The 21,054-nt window shown below is 38.2% G+C and overlaps 1 protein-coding gene across 1 annotated transcript in view; it reads right to left on the bottom strand.

Annotated features, from left to right (window-relative positions):
- The window catches only part of LOC139718531 (voltage-gated delayed rectifier potassium channel KCNH8-like), a 194,914-nt gene extending 174,302 nt beyond the window's left edge, over positions 1-20,612 (bottom strand). Inside the window, exon 1 of the mRNA XM_071630003.1 lies at positions 19,948-20,612. Coding sequence (XP_071486104.1) covers positions 19,948-20,023 — 76 coding nt within the window. The 5' untranslated portion in view covers positions 20,024-20,612. The remainder of the gene's footprint in view (positions 1-19,947) is intronic.
- Between the last annotated feature and the right edge of the window lie 442 nt (positions 20,613-21,054).

Genomic DNA, 21,054 nt, shown 5'->3' with positions numbered 1-21,054 from the left:
AAAAAGGTGGTAGTGATTGTAGTGATGGTGGTGATGGTGATGGTGATGGTGATGGTGAAGGTGATGGTGATGGTGATGGTGATGGTGATGGTGATGGTGATGGTGATGGTGATGGTGATGGTGATGGTGATGGTGATGGTGATGGTGATGAAGATGGTGATGGTGATGGTGATGGTGATGGTGATGGTGATGGTGATGGTGATGGTGATGGTGGTGGTGATGGTGATGGTGATGGTGATGGTGATGGTGATGAAGATGGTGATGGTGATGGTGATGCATGGTGATAGTGATGGTGGTGGGTATTGGATTGGAGTGGGGGGGGGGGGGGGGAGGGGGAGTTGTGAGTGAAGAGAACGCATTTATCTGATTTTAAGATCACTTTCTTTCATCGTTCGTTCCCCTGGTATGGAGCTCGGAATATTACTCCCCGCCCATCCCGATCCAATGTCAATTCCCTGCTTTTTATGCCCGGTGTACTATCGATCTACTCACGGCTCACACTTTTCTCGTCTATTTGCGTCACCCTCTGAAGAAGATTGAGGCGGTTATCTAAAATGCAATATCTGCCGTGCGGACTCCCTCGAGATGAAGACGAAAAGTGGGATATGGTTAGAGACAAAAAGAACAAACGAGGCCCGATGCGCTTCTCAATGTGTCAGTATTCAATTAAAATGCAAGACGCGCAGCTGCCGTGGAGTGTTTTGTTTATCCGCTGGAATCATTTCAATTGCATTGGAACGGATGAGACGAGGTACATTAAAAAAGGGGGCGCGAACTATACAAGTAGATTTCCACTTTGTATGACGCGGGTTCACAGCGTTGTCGAATAATGGTAAGTTGACGAACGAAGCGATGGGAATAAAGATTTGTATAAAAACCACACTGTTACTGAATTCGATGAATATCGTGCGTACAAATTCCCAAGTTATTCTGATTACCAAAGACTTTCAGCAGTACCACTTCACAAATGTGTTTTTCTTTCGCTTTAAGCAGCATCTTTGCTTTCCTGATGCTGGAATATTCTCAAATTTTCTGCCAAAAAGTTATTTGAAATTGTAATATACACGTTTACTAACATTTATGTAACAAAAAATGTGTTTATGACGGTCAAAAAGCTTGCCCGACGAAGTCACGGGTGATGTTCGTTATTCCGAAGATTTGTTCATCCGAAAATGAAATAAGGTGCGTACAAATGAACCTTCAGAATTACGAACCTTAGATTGTTTTCGGAATAACGAACCTTTGGAATAACGAACTGTCACCGTAGCCACTAATAATACATGCAACTTATACTTAAGCGTATACATGTCAACGTACTCTTTTAGCAATGTCTAGTGTAAGCGTATAAAATGTAGAAGAGATGTAAAGAAATCAACGTCGATACGATGTATGGAAAATTTTAAAGAGAACAAAGTCATTACGAAGAATAAGTGAGGCTCCATGGATGACTGGTTCCCAGAAACCTGTTGTTATTTTTTTTTATGGCCATTGATCTATGACAAATTCTTCATTTGGAACCACTCTTGGTAATTTGATGCATGGATTACTTCTTGAAGTCGAAACTCCTTTGTCCTCCATTGTGTCTTTATCGTGACCCCCATTCCGTCTGTTTTCTGTATGTTTTTTATCTGTCGGTATTTGTCGGTCCATTCGTCTGCCTGTCTGTCTGTCTCCCCTCCCCCTCTCTCTCTCCCTTGTTTTTGTCAATCTTGTACGGACACACTATTCCCATGTCACGTGTTTGTTGTGGGTAAGATGACCACCAGAAGAATGGCGTAGTGCAACTTTGCTGAATAGCACGAAATGTTAATGTCATACACATCATTCTGCAGAATGCGGCACGATCGTAAGTGAAGCATGCATATGAAAAAAAGGGGGCGGGGACACGGTTCTGCATTAAACGCCGAATAGATTCGAATATTCGTTCTCTTCCTTTACGTTCCTCGTTCCTTCTGTTCGCTTCTTTTGTGTGCTTATACTCCATTCTCACTGATCCCCCCTCTCCCCCCTTTCTCTCTCCTTCTCTTCTCTCTATCTTTTTCTCTACTTTTTCTCTCTTTATGTTTCTCCCCTTCTTTTTCTCTCTCCATCTCTATCTCTCTTTAGATTTTCTGAGAACTCATATTTTTTATATGAACCCTAGTGATGCCACCACCTCTTTTGGTCCCCTTTTCCAATGATAGACCTTTCAAAGTAACGGTGATCGTTTCCAGATCGCTCTATTTTTAACTTCCGACGTGTCTGCATCTATGCATGATTCCGCTTCGGAGAAAACAAAGGAGGGGGGTTAAAATCGCAATATCACTTTTTGGTTTTTAAAGATATCATTTCTGCGAGATATATTTTTTTCTACCTTAGGTAAACACATAGGATGACTTCAATATGATGATAGAAGCAGTCTACACCACAGATAATATGGCAGAAAAGAAAAAGATTCCTAATGACTCTGAAGAAAAAAGTGGACTGAATAGTTTTGTTTTTAAAATATAATAATATTTCATATCAATATACAGACATTATATCCATACAGATAATAAGTACAAGAGTATACATACATATAAACATAATTTATACCTATTTAAATGCATGCAAACATACACAAACACACACGCGCACACATAAACACACATATAATATATATATATGTATATATTTATTTATTTATTTATTTATGCATTATGATACATATTTGTTGCTTCAGAGTTCCCTCGCCATGGTAAAAAAAAAAGACAGTATATCTCTTTCACCAACATGCATGAAAGTTAGGTAGACGAATTCCCCCTTTAAAGAAAAGTAAAACCCGCAGTGTCCCTTTAACGACAAAGTGCAGTTGGCAACGGAGCGGCGCCCCAGTGTTGTTTTTCAGAGATAAATTGCTATTCCAGTCGCGAATGTCGTCGAAGTGCGTTCGCCCGAGTGATGCCATAAATCTAAATAATCTTTATGAAGAAAAAGTTGAAAACATACTTCCCATTAGTGAGATGGCGGTTTACGGAACCTTTTGCTTCTTTTTTTTTCCCCTCCATCTGCCTTTCGAAGTGCCACGCGATTTCACCCTTGCTCATTGCCAGCACTCGGAGGTGCACGTGAGATGTTAATCTATCGGCGTTTGACGCAATGGAACAACAAGTTACTGGTTGGTGCCTTGCCTTGCATAAAATGATCAAACGATGCCCTTGTCCATGAAGTTTGTTCTCCCTTTACGCATTTCCACGCAGATATCAATCAATGATTCGGCACATTACTGTTCCGCGAAGACCTTTATCATGTACCCCGGGGGAGATGGAGATGTTATAACTTCGAAACGTACACGGACGGGGGCAATGGCACGTTTTAACACATGCAGGCATGAGTACTCATAAGGTGAAAGTACGTGCATGGGATTTGCGCCACAGACATCGCCACCATGGCTAGAGAGAGCCGGGCGATGATTCGGAGAGTGGTCGATGGGCGCAGGACCCCGTCAAAACTGCGGGGACTGCATCATCGAAGAAAGCCGAAGACTTCCACGGCGAATTTTCCGAAGTCCATCATATGGTATAATTTATGCGCAACTAACGCCAATGAAATGTATGTGAATTGTAATGCATGATGAGCTCTTTCAAGCAACGTCTACTTTTTTTCTCTCGTTTTCTGGAACTGCATGTAAATATAACTAACAGTGTAATTCTGTATTCTGTAATCTCATGGTTAACATAGGTCTACATGCATACGTTCTGAAGTTTGTGTGGAATACAGAAACTGGCAGAGTGTGGGGGGGGGGGGGGGCGAGAGAGGGGAGAGAATACACCAGAGAGAGTAAAAGGTGACAACCGTTGTCACCTTTGAAAGGTGAAACAAGAAACGGAAGGGGGATAGAGGGAGAGATGGAATAGACAGAGAAACCGGAGAAATGAGAAAAGGGCGGAAAAGGGAGCGAGAGAGCATTGCAATTGCAGAGGCTAAAAAAGTTTGGGAAACTGTGAAACGAGAGATAAATAGATAGGTAAATAGATAGACACACAGATTGATATATAGATAGATAGGTAGATAGAGAAATAGATAGATAGATAGATAGATAGATAGATAGATAGATAGAGAAAAAACAATGGGGAAGGGAAGACCCAGAGTAGAAAAGGATGAAGACAGATTGGAAGAGGAGAGTTTTATCCATTAGTGTTCTATCGCTCATTTAGGCTGGCGGATAAAAATCACGAATATATAATATTTCGCTGCAACAAGCATATTTCAAAAATTGCCGCCCACACATCGATTTGAGTATTACGTCTCATGACTAAATAATATTATCCAATATTTCTCCCCGTATCTTCCGCATCAGCAAAGCGGGAGGGAAACCCGAATGCAATGCCGGGCAGCGGCGCCTCTCCTCAAGATGTAACCCAATAGACGCATTGGTTTAAGGCAAGCATCGTTTTGCGGCAGATGTTTATCGCAAGACAGTCGAACGCCGGTCGCCGAGACACAATAAGATCCTCTTTCGAGGATGAAGAGAGCAGGCAGTCCGGGTTTCTTTCTGTATGATGTCTGGGTCGCGTCGCGTCGTTCAGACACATTCACATGCGGCGGCTCCAGCGCTGGTTCCCATGAAGTGAAAATCAATTCGTAAATTAGAGGGGAGCGGTATAAAGGTCATCGGTGGAGATAATCGTGTAATATGGACCGCGAATGTTTGGCAAGAAGGCTTCCCTGCCTTACGTGTCTGATATGTCTGTCGATAGGACGAGGACGAGGAGGAGGAGGAGGAGAAGAAGTTCTCATCATTCTGTGTTCGAAACCAGCAGGTTCGTTAGTCTATTACCTTCCAGACGCTCTCGTTTCCATCCATCCGCTGAATTCGTTCTCTTCTGATCGCGTGTCATCACCATCACCTCACACTATAGAAGATGGGCGCAAGTTGCCTACCTACAATCATGCCAATTCCTCATATTCAGCCTTTTCTCTCACTCTATCTCTGTCTGCCTGTTTCTCTGTCTGTCTGTCTGTCTGTCTCCCTCTCTCCATCTCTCCACACTTTCTCATTCATTTTGTTTTCTTTTTCATAGGATAGAGGTAAATCGGTAAGAAAACAAGAGAGGAATATTACACTTTGATTACTTATGAATCCAAAAGACCCAGTGCGACAATACACAATTCGGACAACATTGCAAACGTTCCGGACTGAGTTGTAATAATGGCAGACACGCGCTCCCGTTGTCATGGTTACGTCTTCCTCAATAAATTGCAGACTTGATTTCAACAAGAAAATACAAAACATCGTGAAGTCACAAATTGTTTAATGACAACATGAGAACAACAAAATGAAAAAAAAAGATAAATGCTGGTCCTTGAAATTGTAATTATGAATTTCGCCGAAAGCGCAGGAGCTATCGCGTTTTTTCCCCTTCAAATTACATTCCGTACAACGATGGAAAAAAATGGACTGATCAGAATTCTATCCCTCTCCTTACATGACGAACAATTCAGGAGTCTAATTTAGATTGTGGGATGTATTCAAATTTCGATTCTCTTTTGCCTTAAGGTTGAAAGACTTGCCTCTGAACAATCTATGTTATGGTGTACATACCATATTGCATTCTTAATAAACTGACAACGTACGCCACAAAACCCTCTCGAAATTCAATTATCTGTCATAATACAAGATTTTCTCGATCAATTCAATGCATTTTTACGGTCGGTGGACAAGACTACGAAAGAATCATTTCAAGAAGATGAAACTATTAAAAAAAGATGCATGACATAAAGACACCAAATAGCATCTCTTCTAAAAAAAAGAGGAAATAAATCGTGAACGCTCTCCAAGACAACAGCTTTCAAATACCATTTCCATGCTGCGCGATTGAGTTGATGGCTGCAAAGACAAGACGGAAGGTACGGCACTTATGATGTCATTTGTTATTTGACACGTAATCATTCATCATTGCATTTCTTTGACAAGTAGACGCAACATTTTTTAATCATTTCTATTCAAGTACAAGATTGCTGCGAGTTCTGTTCCGCACTCATCAAAACTTGTCATCATTTTAGTTGAAAATATCTAATCCAATCCTCCATCATTCTGTTCAGTATCACATCCTTTCCACTTACAAAAATATACATAAATTGAACTGAACCCTTTTCCAAACAACCCCGGTTACATCACGCATGGAAACAATAAATATATCTCGAGTTAACGTTCTTTTGCGATACGGCCATCATATTATGTAGATCTTTTCAAAGTCCGTATGGGAGAAAGAAAGAGATGGAGAGAGTTAAACAGTAGACACGAAAGGCTTATCATTATTCGCTGCGACGTGCGAAGCCCATTTTCCTGTTTTTTGCCGGGCAACACGAGCACATATTGCGTCATAATACCTCGGGGAATATACTACTCATCTCGCTGGATGAAAATTTGATGTCGCTGAGCGCATGCAATTAAAACAAATGTAGGGCAAACGCGGGCTTATGTACAAGTCTTCCACTATACTGCATGCTGTTTTCGTGTTTTGCTACAGGAAATTTTGATCGGCGGACAGCTTCTGCGGCGTTCATCCCCCCCCCCTTCATCCCCCTCCTCCTCCTCTTCCTCCTCCTCCTCCCTCATGCAGTCTCCACATCATTTTGCATGCACGCAGCCTCTTCACCGGTTCTCGTCTGCATGAGTTGATGGTAACATGACCGCGGGTATACAGTAACCATTCAATTAATGGCGCAGGACTATTGTGAAGGAAAATTTGATACCTTCTTTTTCCCCTGTTTACCTTCCACTGGCGCGGCAGCTGCAAATCACCTGTTTTGGTGGTCCTAGTTTCAACGGTATCAATGTAATTAATTTCAACCCCTCCAATTCTTTTATTCACATATCTCCATCTGTTTAATCATATATATATATATATATATATATATATATATATATATATTATATATATATATATGTATATATATATATATACATACATATATATGTATATATATAAATATACATATATATATCCCTCTGTCTCTCTTTTCATTTAACAATACTGATATGCGCTGTCATACGACTTGATGATAATAATTATGTCGTCGACAGTTATAACTCGGAGTGAATGAAGTCACGTTCAACCAACTGCCCTCGGTGTTCAATGATTTCCTAATTCCTAATTTCAATATTCATTCCTATACCCAACTAGCCGTTCATCTGATTATCATTTTGAAAACCCAAGAATTGTTTTAGCACAAAAATCCTTAAAACATCAATGCCCTGATGTTTCGAATTTTTTTAACCCGATAACCTTAAACAACGTATATCTATTCATTTATTTAAAAGACAGCTTAAAGATATGAATTAACTCAATATGTATATGAATATTAGAGCTTGTTACTATTTATCTGTTTTATATTTTCACTTCAATAGTTAAAGTAAGGGCTCCGAACCGAACGTATATACACAACAAACATGAACATTTAACATATTTTATATTCACAACTCATTTCCACGCAAACACTTCACATCTTGCACAATGCACCGCTGCACTTTTCCCCCCTCATTCTTCCCTCCCTTTTTCTTTCTCGCCACTCAGTGAGTGGTGACTTACATGTCATATTCTTACAATGTTGTATTGTTTAGACAATCATTTCTAAGGTCATTGTCCTCGTCAAGCGTTTGCTTATGATGATGGTCTCCTGAATTTCTGTACATCAAGAATTTCCTAATTTGTCTTTGAGCAATAGATATACTGTAAGTTATGTTTGCATAAAAGTGCACAAAATAGTTTATTTTCATTTTGCATTGTGTCAGAGGGAAAAAAGTTGAATATTTGAATTAATCATTTATTCGTTTTAACTGTCAGATTCAAATTATACTGTGCTCAATTAGTTTGTTCAATTGACTTTGTATTTCGTTTATGTATGAAAAAGAAATTCAGAAATAAAATCAAAATCAAATCAAAAATCAAACGTCTCTATTCGACAGTTCTGAATATCAGTAATGTACATTGGAGTTGAGTGGAAAAATTAATACACACATCCTAAATACGCTATCTTGATAATACTTCTCCTTTAAATCTGTGTCTGCCCTGTGTTAGTGCGCGTTCAAGCCCATCACCCTTTCCCACTCATCATAATCAAATAATTTTCTGCCTATAGGAACCTCTCGCACTCCGTCGACGAACCTCTCTCATTTATGTGAAACTGATGAGAAGAAAGAAAAAGCAAAGAGGAAGGGAAGGAATAATTGTAAGTGCTTCCACATGGTGAAGAAAGAGTTCTGGGTTTACACATCTCGCAGACCATTTAACATGTATGTTTACCACTTCAAACACAAGCACACACACACACACACACACACACACACGCACACACACACACACACACACACACACTCATTAGCTAGCTTGTACTCGCGATCAAACACTGATGGTCCGAACAAAACGAGCTGGCATAATTGCTAATTAAATTTTTCTGGTTTTCACTCCCCCCCCCCCCCTCCACCACCACCACCACCACTACCATATCAAAAATGTCTTCGATATATATCACGTACAGTGTCCGCCACTTTTTGCCACGATCATCACACAAAAAGAGCAATTCTGACCAACCATACCGTCCTAGCATTACGTAATCACATTTACTCTAAATTCAGCCTCGTAAGAGTCATGTGCTACCAACATACACTCTCCTCCAGATACCGGATGTCTACCCGTCCGGATTTGAGGAAGAAGATGACGCGAGTAAAGATTGGCAAATTATGAGATATAATTACATCGCGTCTGTAAGGAGATTCTACCGGCAGTGCGCTATGACGAAAATCCTATCTTCATTAGGTCGTACAGAAGACCTTCGTTATGGGTATTGAAATTAGTACAGGTGTCGTATATTATTGCAGGCCGCCCTGTCGTCTGGGCAAGGTTTTGCTTACAGCGAACAGACATGTTGCTAATTTGATTAACACGATCATTATATTTTCAGTAGCGCTAGTTCATCCCCGCTTAATTAACTGCTGTCAAATCTTTGTCGATTTCGCCATAATAAGTCCCTCTCATGTTGCAACACTTAATCATGGTTTACACCTCAACCTGTCGTGTATTACCATGGAGCTATACCAGCTCCGTGGTATTATACAAAGCACGGAATAGGGAAAGAACAGCTACACATTGGCGCTAATCTGCACAAATCACTGAATAAAAGCAAAGTTAGGATAGATGGAATGTCGGTCGGGGTCGAGGAAGCTAAACCGTGAAGATAAAACTCGCTGACGAGATAAACGTATCGTTTGTTTCACCTGATAAGTGTCAACACCAACTTAAAAGTCTTCTATCTCAACAACATCGCAATACATACAGATTCGAAATGTTTTACACGTACTCTTCATAAATATCTGGAATATACTTTCATTCCATTCTTTGTCAAAATAAATCGTAAATTACAAGCTTGTTTTCGGTTTTGTTTTGTGTTTGATGCAGTTATCTTCTCAATCTTTTCTTTTATTCACCTTTGTTAGATAGATAAGGTGTGATGATGTTGTTAATGGGAGACAATGTGTCATCCTTTGAAACTTCCTACTTTAAACACCCTACAAAATGTTTCTGAGCCATTTGCTCTAACCTTCTCATTACTCATAAACTGTTGGATAAGCAATTATAAGTTGATATGGCCTATCAGCGATTGGTTCTCACAGCAGTTTTATTTACTAAACGTGATTTAATAGTTTCATATAGATTTGCACGTCCGTGAAAAGTTACACTATTATTTGAATTAAACATGAAAATAACCTTTGGAACTTGCTGCTTTTAAGACATTAAAGATATACACATTTATGCGTCATTTTACCTTAGCTTCTAATTGCTCATTTACTGTCCGATAAGCATTAAATATTTATACTAGCACGTATTTATTACCTCGTTTTTATTTAGTGAACATGATTTCCCTCTTTAGTGATAACTAAGGTTAGTTTCATACAAGGTTTTCTCGCTCGCGAAAAGTAATTATCATTTGAATCAAACACGCAAACAGGTCATTATGATTACTTTTTCATTTCAGTTTTCCTGTTTACGGTGCCCTTAAAACTACCATATACAAATGCAAATGGTGATAGATTATGCAGTCGTGTTTTTGCTTCGTCGTTGTAGGTTTTTGTTTTTATATTTCTTTATTGCTAGCACTCTCAAAGTAGCGTAATACATACCGGTAATCAAGCGCATTTAACTATAATGATGGCTTCTTTCTCAGTAATTCATCACGCGGTTTATCATTATATGATGAGAAGCGCCACACACGAATGGATTTGGGCGCTTATACCTTAGTTCCAGTCCGCTACATTAATCAAGCGTATTGTACATCAATGGGTACTCGCACGTGAGTGTCATTACAGATACAGGCACAGATATCACGTTATAAACTCATTATAAATACAAACATAACATGCACACACACACACACACACAAACACACACACACTCACACACATTCACAGTAAGTAGGAAACTCCATTGGAAGCACATTTATTAAAACATAATTACGATTTCAATTCAACACCAACGTGGCAACGTGGCACAGCTTTTGATACCATAACTCTCTCTCTCCAAATACCTTTTATCTTGCTTTTTTTTTCAATATACAAAAAAGAGAAGTAGATACAGTTGAACCTCTCGTATCCGGACAAGTCGGGACCGGGGCTCATCCGGATAAGGGATTTGGCCGGATACGGGAGACTCAATGCTTTATACATGTATACATATACATACACATGTACTGATGTAGCCCATTGTAGTACCACGTGGAATTGTAGTAATGTGTATACTGCAACCTTTTCATTGTTACACTCAGTAAGAGACCCCAAAGTAGAGGTTCGTGTTTGCAAGAATGAAATCATTTTCTTTTATAAATTCTTCGGATGATTTACCTAAATAATTGTTAAGAAATGTATCAAGTAGATCTTGAAAATAAACAGTACGAGTCGACGAAACTACGCTTCAAAATTTTGAGTGTTCAATATCATTCGTTGCTCAGCCAATGACTCGAAACAATGCATGTCTATCTAGTCATATCGACGGCTGTGTATGGACCTATATGTGGCAATGCGATATGAGAGGACTCGAGCGCATAATCTGTCCATGTTCTTGCGATGATTTTGGGATGTTTGGGGATGTTAAAATGTCTGAAGGTAAGCAATTTGGAAGGAAATTTGATGTAATGTATGTTAATCATGTTGGAAGTAATATGTAATTCATGTGTGTTTGTGTAGGAGTTCTCAAGGAGTTGGGAATCCCCCTTTCCTCCCGTAATTATTTATTTAAAAAAAAATCACGGCGAGATTGCGTCCGTATAATAGAGAGATCCGGATAAAGGGAGGCCGGATAAGAGAGGTTCAACTGTATTTTGATTTTTTGCGTTCTTTTATGTTTTTGTGTTGTCATGCTTATATATTCAAAATGCGAATTTTATAGGTCTGATCAACTTTTTTTCTTTCGTATGACAATATACATGATATGCAGTGATATACTGTCAATATGCAGAATGTTTTTAATTGTATTTTATGTAGTTCTCTTAGTTGGTTTTGTAACTCTGTTCATTCGCATCTCAATCTGTACACAAGATGGTAACTTCGTTTCAATTTGATGTCTCTCAATCGAAATCCTAATCTTAATTCTCTAAGCTTGGAAGAAGGTCTCTGTCCTGATAACAAGGCTGGATAATATGGGCGCTCAATCAGTGTTATTATTTTATGGAACGGAAATTAATAGTACTTTTACTACTACTTATACGATTTATACTACCACCAGTATCACTACTACGTAATGATCATGGAGCATATGAAAGAGGGGAATATAAGATATAAGATATAAGATATAAGATATAAGATATAAGATATAAGATATAAGATATAAGATATAAGATATAAGATATAAGATATAAGATATAAGATATAAGATATAAGATATAAGATATAAGATATAAGATATAAGATATAAGATATAAGATATAAGATATAAGATATATTACCGAAGCCTCAAATTACATCATTGCATCTTCGCATCGCAGGAGCGGATATTATACAATAAATGAGGGGCTACATTTTACGAGTGTTAGTCCACTCTAACAGAGTAACAATAACGAGCTAGTTAAGCTAGATCTGCCCAACACGTTCCATACTGAATTCTGAAATGCTCCAAAGACTTAATACACAGGCCACCTGCAGGTTCCCGTACGCAACTTAAGACAAAATGTACGTTCTGGCCTGGGATTCTGGTACTCTTTGACAGCAGAAAAAGAAATGCTTTCCTTGAACGAATCCGGGTGCTACCAAGCAAAAAAAAAAGTCTTCTTGATAAACAAATTCATGCAAAACTTCTTATCAGATTGTGATCCTCATCTAAGAGAAGCAGGAAAAACAAAGAAATCAAGCGCAAAATAGCTTTGACTGAATAGATTTTTGCAAAATGTATGTGTGTGTGCTTGTTTGCGTGTGTGTGTATGTGTGTGTGTGTGCGTGCGTGCGTGCGTGTGCACTTTGCAGAAACCTGATGTGTACACACATCAAGACTATCATATCTGTATATATTTTACGTAAAAACACTTGAAGAAAAAAATGATATTTTCTCGGTACAAGAAATTTAAAAAAAAAAGTATTTCAAGGATTATTTACATTTCCCAGTATCGAACAGAGAAGTAAAGTTTAGAAGCTAACATTAACACCTGTTTATTTACATCACTGGCACCAGTTCATTGGATGAACACTGTAAACCACACGATCAAATTGTAGAAATTGGATAATAATTATAGTCGTTTACAACGGTTTAGAGGGCTGCTCTTCCAGCACGAGTTTCTTGAAAAGATTCAGAAAGAGCTTTTATAGATGACTGAGGGCCGGGGCAGTTGTCTGTATACTGCAAAGGGGTGAAATTGTCGACGTGTTTGTGCACGTGAATAAGGGAGCTTCCGTGTTTATTCTGTTTAACGCCACAAGGTATCGGTTGCCTAGAGTCCCTACACTTGCCGCGAACAGTACGCCCTCCGTATACCGGCTGAACATTTCCCGTCGATCATGTCGACACACATTGATTTCCCTACCACCCCTTCGTGTGTGATTGAAGCTGACGTAACGCATGAGCAAAGGCGAAACGCCCACAATTAAAGCAAATATGATAACACCTACGGGTTAGTCCTTTAATGATGCCGGGGATTTATGTGTGAGATATTACAATATTCGACACAGAATACGCGTGTTTGTCTTATGTGGTGTCTATTTCATGCGCGGTATTCTGGGCATGCTCAGCAGCAGAGCGGCAACCTATGTTAATTTTTTGGGCGTGTTTTTGGTGCACAAGGTCTATAATGACAATCATCTTCGAGGCTGGAAGAAGATTTATCCTGTTAATAAAAAAAAAACCTCATCGGATGGAATCGGATGACGTATTGATGCCTTAACGCACAAGAAGCACTGCATGCATAATATCGAGAACAAATTCTTCACTACACCCCGTACCGGTTGAATTACGCATAATATTATCAATAATGGTATGTTCAAGTCACTTCTATATGTCTACTGGTATTCTATATTCTCTGTCCGAATGGTGCATATTAATGTATTTGTGTACCATATGTGCATATATTTATATTCACATGTATGAATGTATATATGATATATATATATATATATATATATATATATATATACATATATAATATGTATGTATGTTTGTGTGTCTGTGTGTTTGATGATAGTGATATTCTTCACGGATATGGATATTCGAGCTATACTGAAATTGTACAACGACATTGTACAAAGTACAGTGCAAGTAGAGTGTTTAGAGGATTCTTAATAAAGTTGTAGTATTAGGGAGAAGGGCATTATCTAATCTTACCTAGTATGCTATACCAAAGCATAACACATACACGCACACACACACACATATATATACATATATATATATATATATATATATATATAATATATTCATCATATATACATATTATGTACATATACATATTATATACATACATATACACATATGTATATGTATATATATATATATATATATGTATATATGCTTACATATATTCAAATACATTATAAACGTATGTATATTGACACTTGTCTTCAGATGACAGTGGTTGCACGAGTTTCACATGGACTAATTCTCGGGACAGTCCTGAGGGGAATATTTGCCCAAATGTTCGGAAATGTTTGGGATTTTATGCATGCCAAAATGTCAAATGTAAAGACGCGCGACATCAATACCATTCGTGATGGCCCTGAGGCAAGTGCTAGTGCTGTGGACACACGCACACACACATAGACACACACACAGACACATACATACACACACACACACACACAGTGTCACTGAGAGACAGAAGCTTGTCGCTCAAGACGTTCGATTCTATCCTTGGTCATTCTTGTGAATCATCTATCATTTTTCCTGCGATGAATCCACCTCCCTTACCTCCCCCATAACTCAGCTTTGCTCGCGTTGGCACGATATATAGCTTTAGCATTATGACGTTTGCAACGTGACCTCGAGCCGACCCACTTGCAAAGTAATGAGAGTTACCACTCAATCTCTGGAATGAAAAAAAAAAATCCAACTAATGACATTCAGAAGATAATTCATCTTTCGCTGCGATAAGTCAATGGGTCTGACTGAAATGAAATAAAATCATTGTACGACATTCAAATTCCACTCCACACATTGCGTTGGCATCGGTTGGCAACGTATTGACGTGAATTAGAGTCCTGTTGTTTCATTTTAATGTTATGCTAGAAGTTGAAACGGTAGTGTAATTTATGTGAACTCGATAGAAACATTACCACAACCGCATTCGTACATAGCAAAATAGAGGTGCTACTATGATGCGTACACAAGCCATGCAGCGAGTGCACGAAGGCTTAGATATCCGATGTTCACTGACAGACTATATAACATTATTGTATTAAACGGTCGACCTGGTTGTGAGAAAATGGTACTTCTCAAGCCTACGTAATGGCCCATAAGGAAAACCAAATCGCGGTTCATTTGCATAAACTGAAATATGAAATAACTGTAACAAACCTGCATACGATGCACATAGTCTATCATCCCGGAAGGTACACTTTCATTATATGTAAACACACACACACACACACACACACACAAACACACAAACACACACACATGTATATAGAAGTTATCATTATTACGAAGATATATTGTGTACTTGCATGATTATATGCAACTACAAAAGTAAACATATGTGATCAACAGGTATTCCAAATTCAGTGAATACATTTCGGTTATGAATTTGTCTTCCTTGAAATTATTGGAAACTGTGCAGTTAAGTATTCTCTGTGAAACAGTTTGTGTACAGAGCATCAAGAATTAATGATAAAGAAACTTTTATTGCGCGTGCTGATGAAGAAATGAAGATACTGTGCATGCATCAGACGTGATCACGTGAACTCTTCGAGACAACCTCATGCGTTTGGCAAATTGTACATAAATGCAAACACTTAATGTAAATATAATAGTACTGATTAACAAAGTGTCTATATGACTGACATGACTTGTGATTTACGTGACACGAATGAATCGTATGACCTTTTCAAATCTATATCTTATGCATGCAAGGTATCTTATCTTGTCGGAAACCGTATTTTAAGACAAAATATAAGATACCTTGGATTACTCCACTTTATTGAAATCTATTGAAATATCTTTACCATATTTTTAGGAAATTCTCCATACTGTGTCATTGTCTCGAGGTGAATTTCCAAGCTGATTTCAAATAGCTCAGGGAGATTTACTTTATAAAAGGAATGATGAAATGTGTATTGTGAATTACCACTCCAGTGCATTGTTGCTTGTATTCGTAACAATTTGCGGAGAAATAGCTCACGACAAGGGATTCATTTATTTACTAATCTATTTCTTTTATGGCAAAGTGGTGTTCTGCGCTTATAATTTGACTTTCGAGCATTTGCACTGCTAGTTAAGTTTGTTTTAAATTTGTTAGAGACTATGATAAATGCAATCTACCTCCGGGGGTATTTGGACCTGTCCGATATATTTGCCACCACTGACCAAAATATCTCTAATATATAGCTCTGACTAAACGGAAAGACTATGGTTAAATGGCGCCGGGTCAAGGTTTACCCTAGACCACTTCGCAATTTCCATTTCCGCATGAGCAGGAAAAGGTCATTTGTACCAACAGGCATGTCGATTTTTAAATTTACTGAGATGAGCCTCTGTAATGTGATGTGATGATTATTCATATGATCCATATAAATGGTGCTTGCCCAAACACATCCACCTGTCAGTACGACATTAATGCATTCAACGCAATGACATGAATGCTTCCCAAAGTGTTAATCAATAGACCACTCTGAGTCTGATCATCTGCTCTACACAAGTTAACTCTTTGTTTGAACATAAATTCAACAAAATGTTTCGTCGGACAAGCTTATATGTCGCTTTGAAAAGAAGTAAAGTGCCTCAGCAACTGAGGAAAAAAAAAAGAAAGAGGTCATTTGTAACAACTTGCATGATGATCTAATGACGAACTAGCTTATTCTCCTAGTTCCTCGGTATTCTTTCTTTAAATGTTTATATTTTGGTAGATTCTTACTTCCATCAGTATAATAATTCTTGCCAGCAAAAGTTCCAGAACTCGTGAGGATCTACAATCATTTTTTTCATACATGAACATTTGCGTTGGAAATGGCATAAGTTGACACTTATATGGAGAAAAGGGTAATAAAATGCCCATGTTTCACATTATGTGTCAAATTTTTGTTCGGTATACTCCAAAATCGACAGTAACGGAAATTTAAGAAGCCATGATTAATGTGTGTACATGCATATTTTTTCTACAAATATGTTCATTTATGTTACATTTAGCTGGTCATTTCGTTTTCAGCCAACGAATTCTTCTTCCTGGAGAGTTCTTCCACTCTCCCATTGTAATCACAGTCTTCCTCAAACTGTATATTCTTGTACTGTTATATTGTTTGTGATTGGTTTTAAAATTTGTATAAAATTGACTCAACATAAAACCAAGAGCGTGTATACCACTGCGACTGGTCTAAAGGAGCCAAGTTATTATGTGTATAATATTATCTTTAAATGTTAATATGTTATAATTGTATCAAATTTCTTTATACTATCTATACATGTATATATGTCCGCTATTTCATGCCTTGCTTAGAACGCTTAAGGAAATGTTTACATCACACCAGTGTCCGATACCCTTTATTTGTCGTATGGCAAGTACTGGTATATTTCATATGAAACACACATGTATATTAAATCACAGGTATAATATATCATATTCTTACGTTGGGACACTGTTAGAATACTTACGCGTGTATGTGGCTCGAAAGGAGTCATAGGTCAAGGACATTACGCTATAATGACCATAATATGAGCAAAAGACGCAAAGAAAACACCGGCTTGATCACTCGAAAGGAGTAGCCTACCGTTCGGACGACGATTAGTCCGAGTGTGTTCGAACGATGACGCGGCGTTACAAAACTCGCCGCTATGAAAATCAACGGAGCACGCACTTCACACACTGCACGAGCCATATGCTAAACAAATTCGCCCGTTCGGTGACAACCGATACGTTCTGTTCTTGCTTAACCATGCGAGATTGACCTTTAACGGGTTGCTTTTTTTTCTCCTTCTCTTGAATTTTCATACGAAGAGAATGAGAGGTATATGTGTTTGTACAACACATTTTCTCAACGAATGTAATATTTTAGATGTGATGTATTGTGAAATATATATGTATTTATGATACAATATTCTGAAATATATGTGTGTATAACACGGTATTGTGTGTATATACATATAAATTATATATACATATGTATGTACATATATAATAAAGATATATGTATATATATATGTATATGTACATACATATATATATACATGTATATGTATATATGTATATATACATGTATATATATATATATGTATGTATATGCCGTTATGGTATATGTCATACACCTTATGAAAGTGTATGATGAGTTGCTCATTATTAAGTATTCCGTGTTTGTATATTACATCGTCGAGTTACTTTTTTTTTACTAAAATAACATCATTCGACAATATATCCCTTTGCATCTATCGCCTTCGTAACGGAAAAAATAGACACGATTATGATAGCTGAACGATGCAATTTAGAGAGAATGACACGATTGTTTGCGTCAGAGACTGGAGCTGTCCTGTTTACTGGGATGCAGACGTGTTATCCCCATCACCTAATAGATCTGCCGACTGCAGTGTCTACTGGCCGTTTATCTAGTGTGTGATGGTTGTAATTTCCTGCAATATTTTATTCTTAACACATGCGACTATGGGTTTTTCTTTAACATGTTACCTAGATCTCTCCACGCGTGTTTATTTTTCCTGGAAACATCTGTTTTCACATATAATACAATTCTTCCAAATTAGTTCTCGTTTCTCGCTTGTTTCAACCTCCTCTTGGTTCACCCTCTTACATCTTGTATGAGGCATGCCTTTCGAGAAAAAATTCAATCGTCCTCCAACATAAAAAAAAAAAAATCTGTCTAAAGTTAACACAAATGGTAACTTGTTGTAAGTCTAATGACTACGATTGGGGATGCAGGTACATTAATATGTATATCAAATAGAACATAGGCAGCAGATTTTACTGGGTTGGCTACAACGAGAAGAAACCAGGTAGAAATAGACCTGAAGGCATCGTGAGTTTACTCTCCAAAAAACAATGTAAAAATAGTAATAATTAGAAACATTGTATTCATTTCATCGCTATCTGTGTCGTCAGTGCTCATGAAACCACAAAATATGTTTCTCAACCACAATGCAAAAACAAAAAGAAAAAAAATCATAGTGTTCAAAGCATGTATGCTTTCATCAGATTTCTTTCTATTTCTGTAAGTTTCGTTGGAATAATTGCAAAATACAATTTACGATGAAAGTAAAAAAACAACAACTGCAAACTGAATTCGACTACAGATGTAAGCGACGGTAGAGATATATATATATATATATATATATATATATATATATAGTATACATATATGTGTGTTTGTCTGTGTGTTTACTGTTTGTGTGCTTACATAACTACATAATCATGTCTACGTGCATATACACATGTCCACAATAGACATATGAAATAACAAGTACAATTATAACATCGTATAGATGTTAAACGCTCTACACAAGCAACAATAACTCGCAGTGCGTTCGCCTGTTGGACATTGTTGGACAAGACATGAGACTCCTATTATGTAGTCGCTTTGAGCGCTAAAAGAAATTCGATATTTCTTTGAATTTTAAAGAAAGTTATGACGCAGCACTTTCCTGTATATTATATTTAAACTTATCACGACGTTTCCATTTCATTGGTTCTCAACAATTTTCTAGCCACAATGCACACATTTCTTTGCTCTTTCATTGGAATACTGTTCAAAACCCCCAGTATATTATGATAATGTGTTACATTATCACAAATAATCATTGCTAACTAGATTCGGTGCCTCCAAAAAAGTAAATCTTCGAACAGCATTCATTACAATTAGGCTAGTTTTAAAGGAAAGTGAGAAAATTTTGGACTTTCGTTTGTCTAACTGACGCAGCCAGGCAGGCAAATCACTGTAATTGATTTGCAAACAGAAACAACTCATTGATCATGACCGTCATTCTTACCGCGTGTTTGCTGATTAATTCGTCATTTTTTCCTCGCAATGGCATTGACCACGAATTGCTAATACATCAAACACGGCGCAAACATGGAGCATTACTCTGTTTTCTTTGCTTTATGATAACGCACAGCATGAGACACTATATGTATTGAAGTTCTAGTGGCGAACAAAGAGCAATCAGCAGATCAGGCACTGCGTTTACGAAACATTTCGCACGTAGTCGTGCAATATACAATTATGATATGTTTCATCCGGATTTTTTTCCAGAGACTTTTCCTACCAAAATAATTATAAGCAACTTCTGTTTGTGTACTCACGTGTTCCATCAAATCGTGTAGCGATAGTATCCAAAAAGGTGTTTTGCGGCGCTAGAAGCCCTTTCCTGGTAGGCATGGTTGATGGTATATAAATTCGTCCTCCTCCTTTATTTCAAGATATAGAAATGGACGAGCAGTGATTCCAATGGGAATGAAACCATGGGAGGATCTGAGTATTCGCTACAAAGATGCATGGAAACCCAAACCACTGGCTGTCTTCACAGGAACTAAAGACCTTTACTTTTTTATTTCACTGCAAAGATGAGACGGTAGGATTACTTGGAGCACATCTTCAGATCAACTCGATTAAAGACGAATCGCTGGCACTAAAACCTCAGCGGGACAGCGTAGAGATGAGCGAGGGAAGTGTTTGCCACAAAATGCGAGTAGAATTCCACGTTTATTTCTCTGTTGCACCGACGGTTGCGACTCGTTGATCTAAATAAGCATCACTTTGTAGTTGAGCGCCTTCGTAAATCATGTTTTTCGTGCTGCGCAGATTTTTTTTCCCAGGCAATCACGTATGTGGTGTGCACTGAACACGACTGTCAATACAAGATTAACTCTCCCGTAGCACGGCTGGCGATCTCCAATAAGGATGGCTGACTGGGACCGTGTTCGATAAGCAGACCTCGCTACGCGAGCTGATGATGTGTTCTTTTTGTGTGTGTGCGTGTGTGTGTGTCTCTGGCTTACGGCTACACAGGTGGTTCTGGCGATGAGAATTTACCGGGCGTTCTCCCCCCGCTGGAATCTACCAGAGATCTGAAAGTAGCGCGCTTGCCGTCTGCAAATACCGCTCGTTGTTTTTGGCGCTGCGCCTCGGACTCCGCCGTGCACGGGTAGAAGGAAGGAGTGCCAGTGAGAGAGAAACAGAGAGAGAACAAGATAGAGAAAGATAGAGAGGGGAAGAACTGAGCAGACGTTCAAGGAAATCATGGAATTGCGCAGAGCCGCAGCAGCAGTGAGCCAACCCTGTATGCAACGGATCAGTGGGTAGTTTTAGCTATGCATTGAATCAATGCAAGCGTCAGATATAGTTCGCTTTTTGTTAATACAACATTAGCATTTCTCTCAGTGCATTCACAGTGCTGCTTAAAACTCAGT

This window comes from Diadema antillarum, unplaced genomic scaffold (assembly GCF_040938485.1).
Source record: "Diadema antillarum isolate AM-2024a unplaced genomic scaffold, OU_Dant_1.0 scf00000095, whole genome shotgun sequence".
NCBI classification, from domain to species: domain Eukaryota; kingdom Metazoa; phylum Echinodermata; class Echinoidea; order Diadematoida; family Diadematidae; genus Diadema; species Diadema antillarum.
This window is presented reverse-complemented; position numbering and strand designations above follow the sequence as displayed.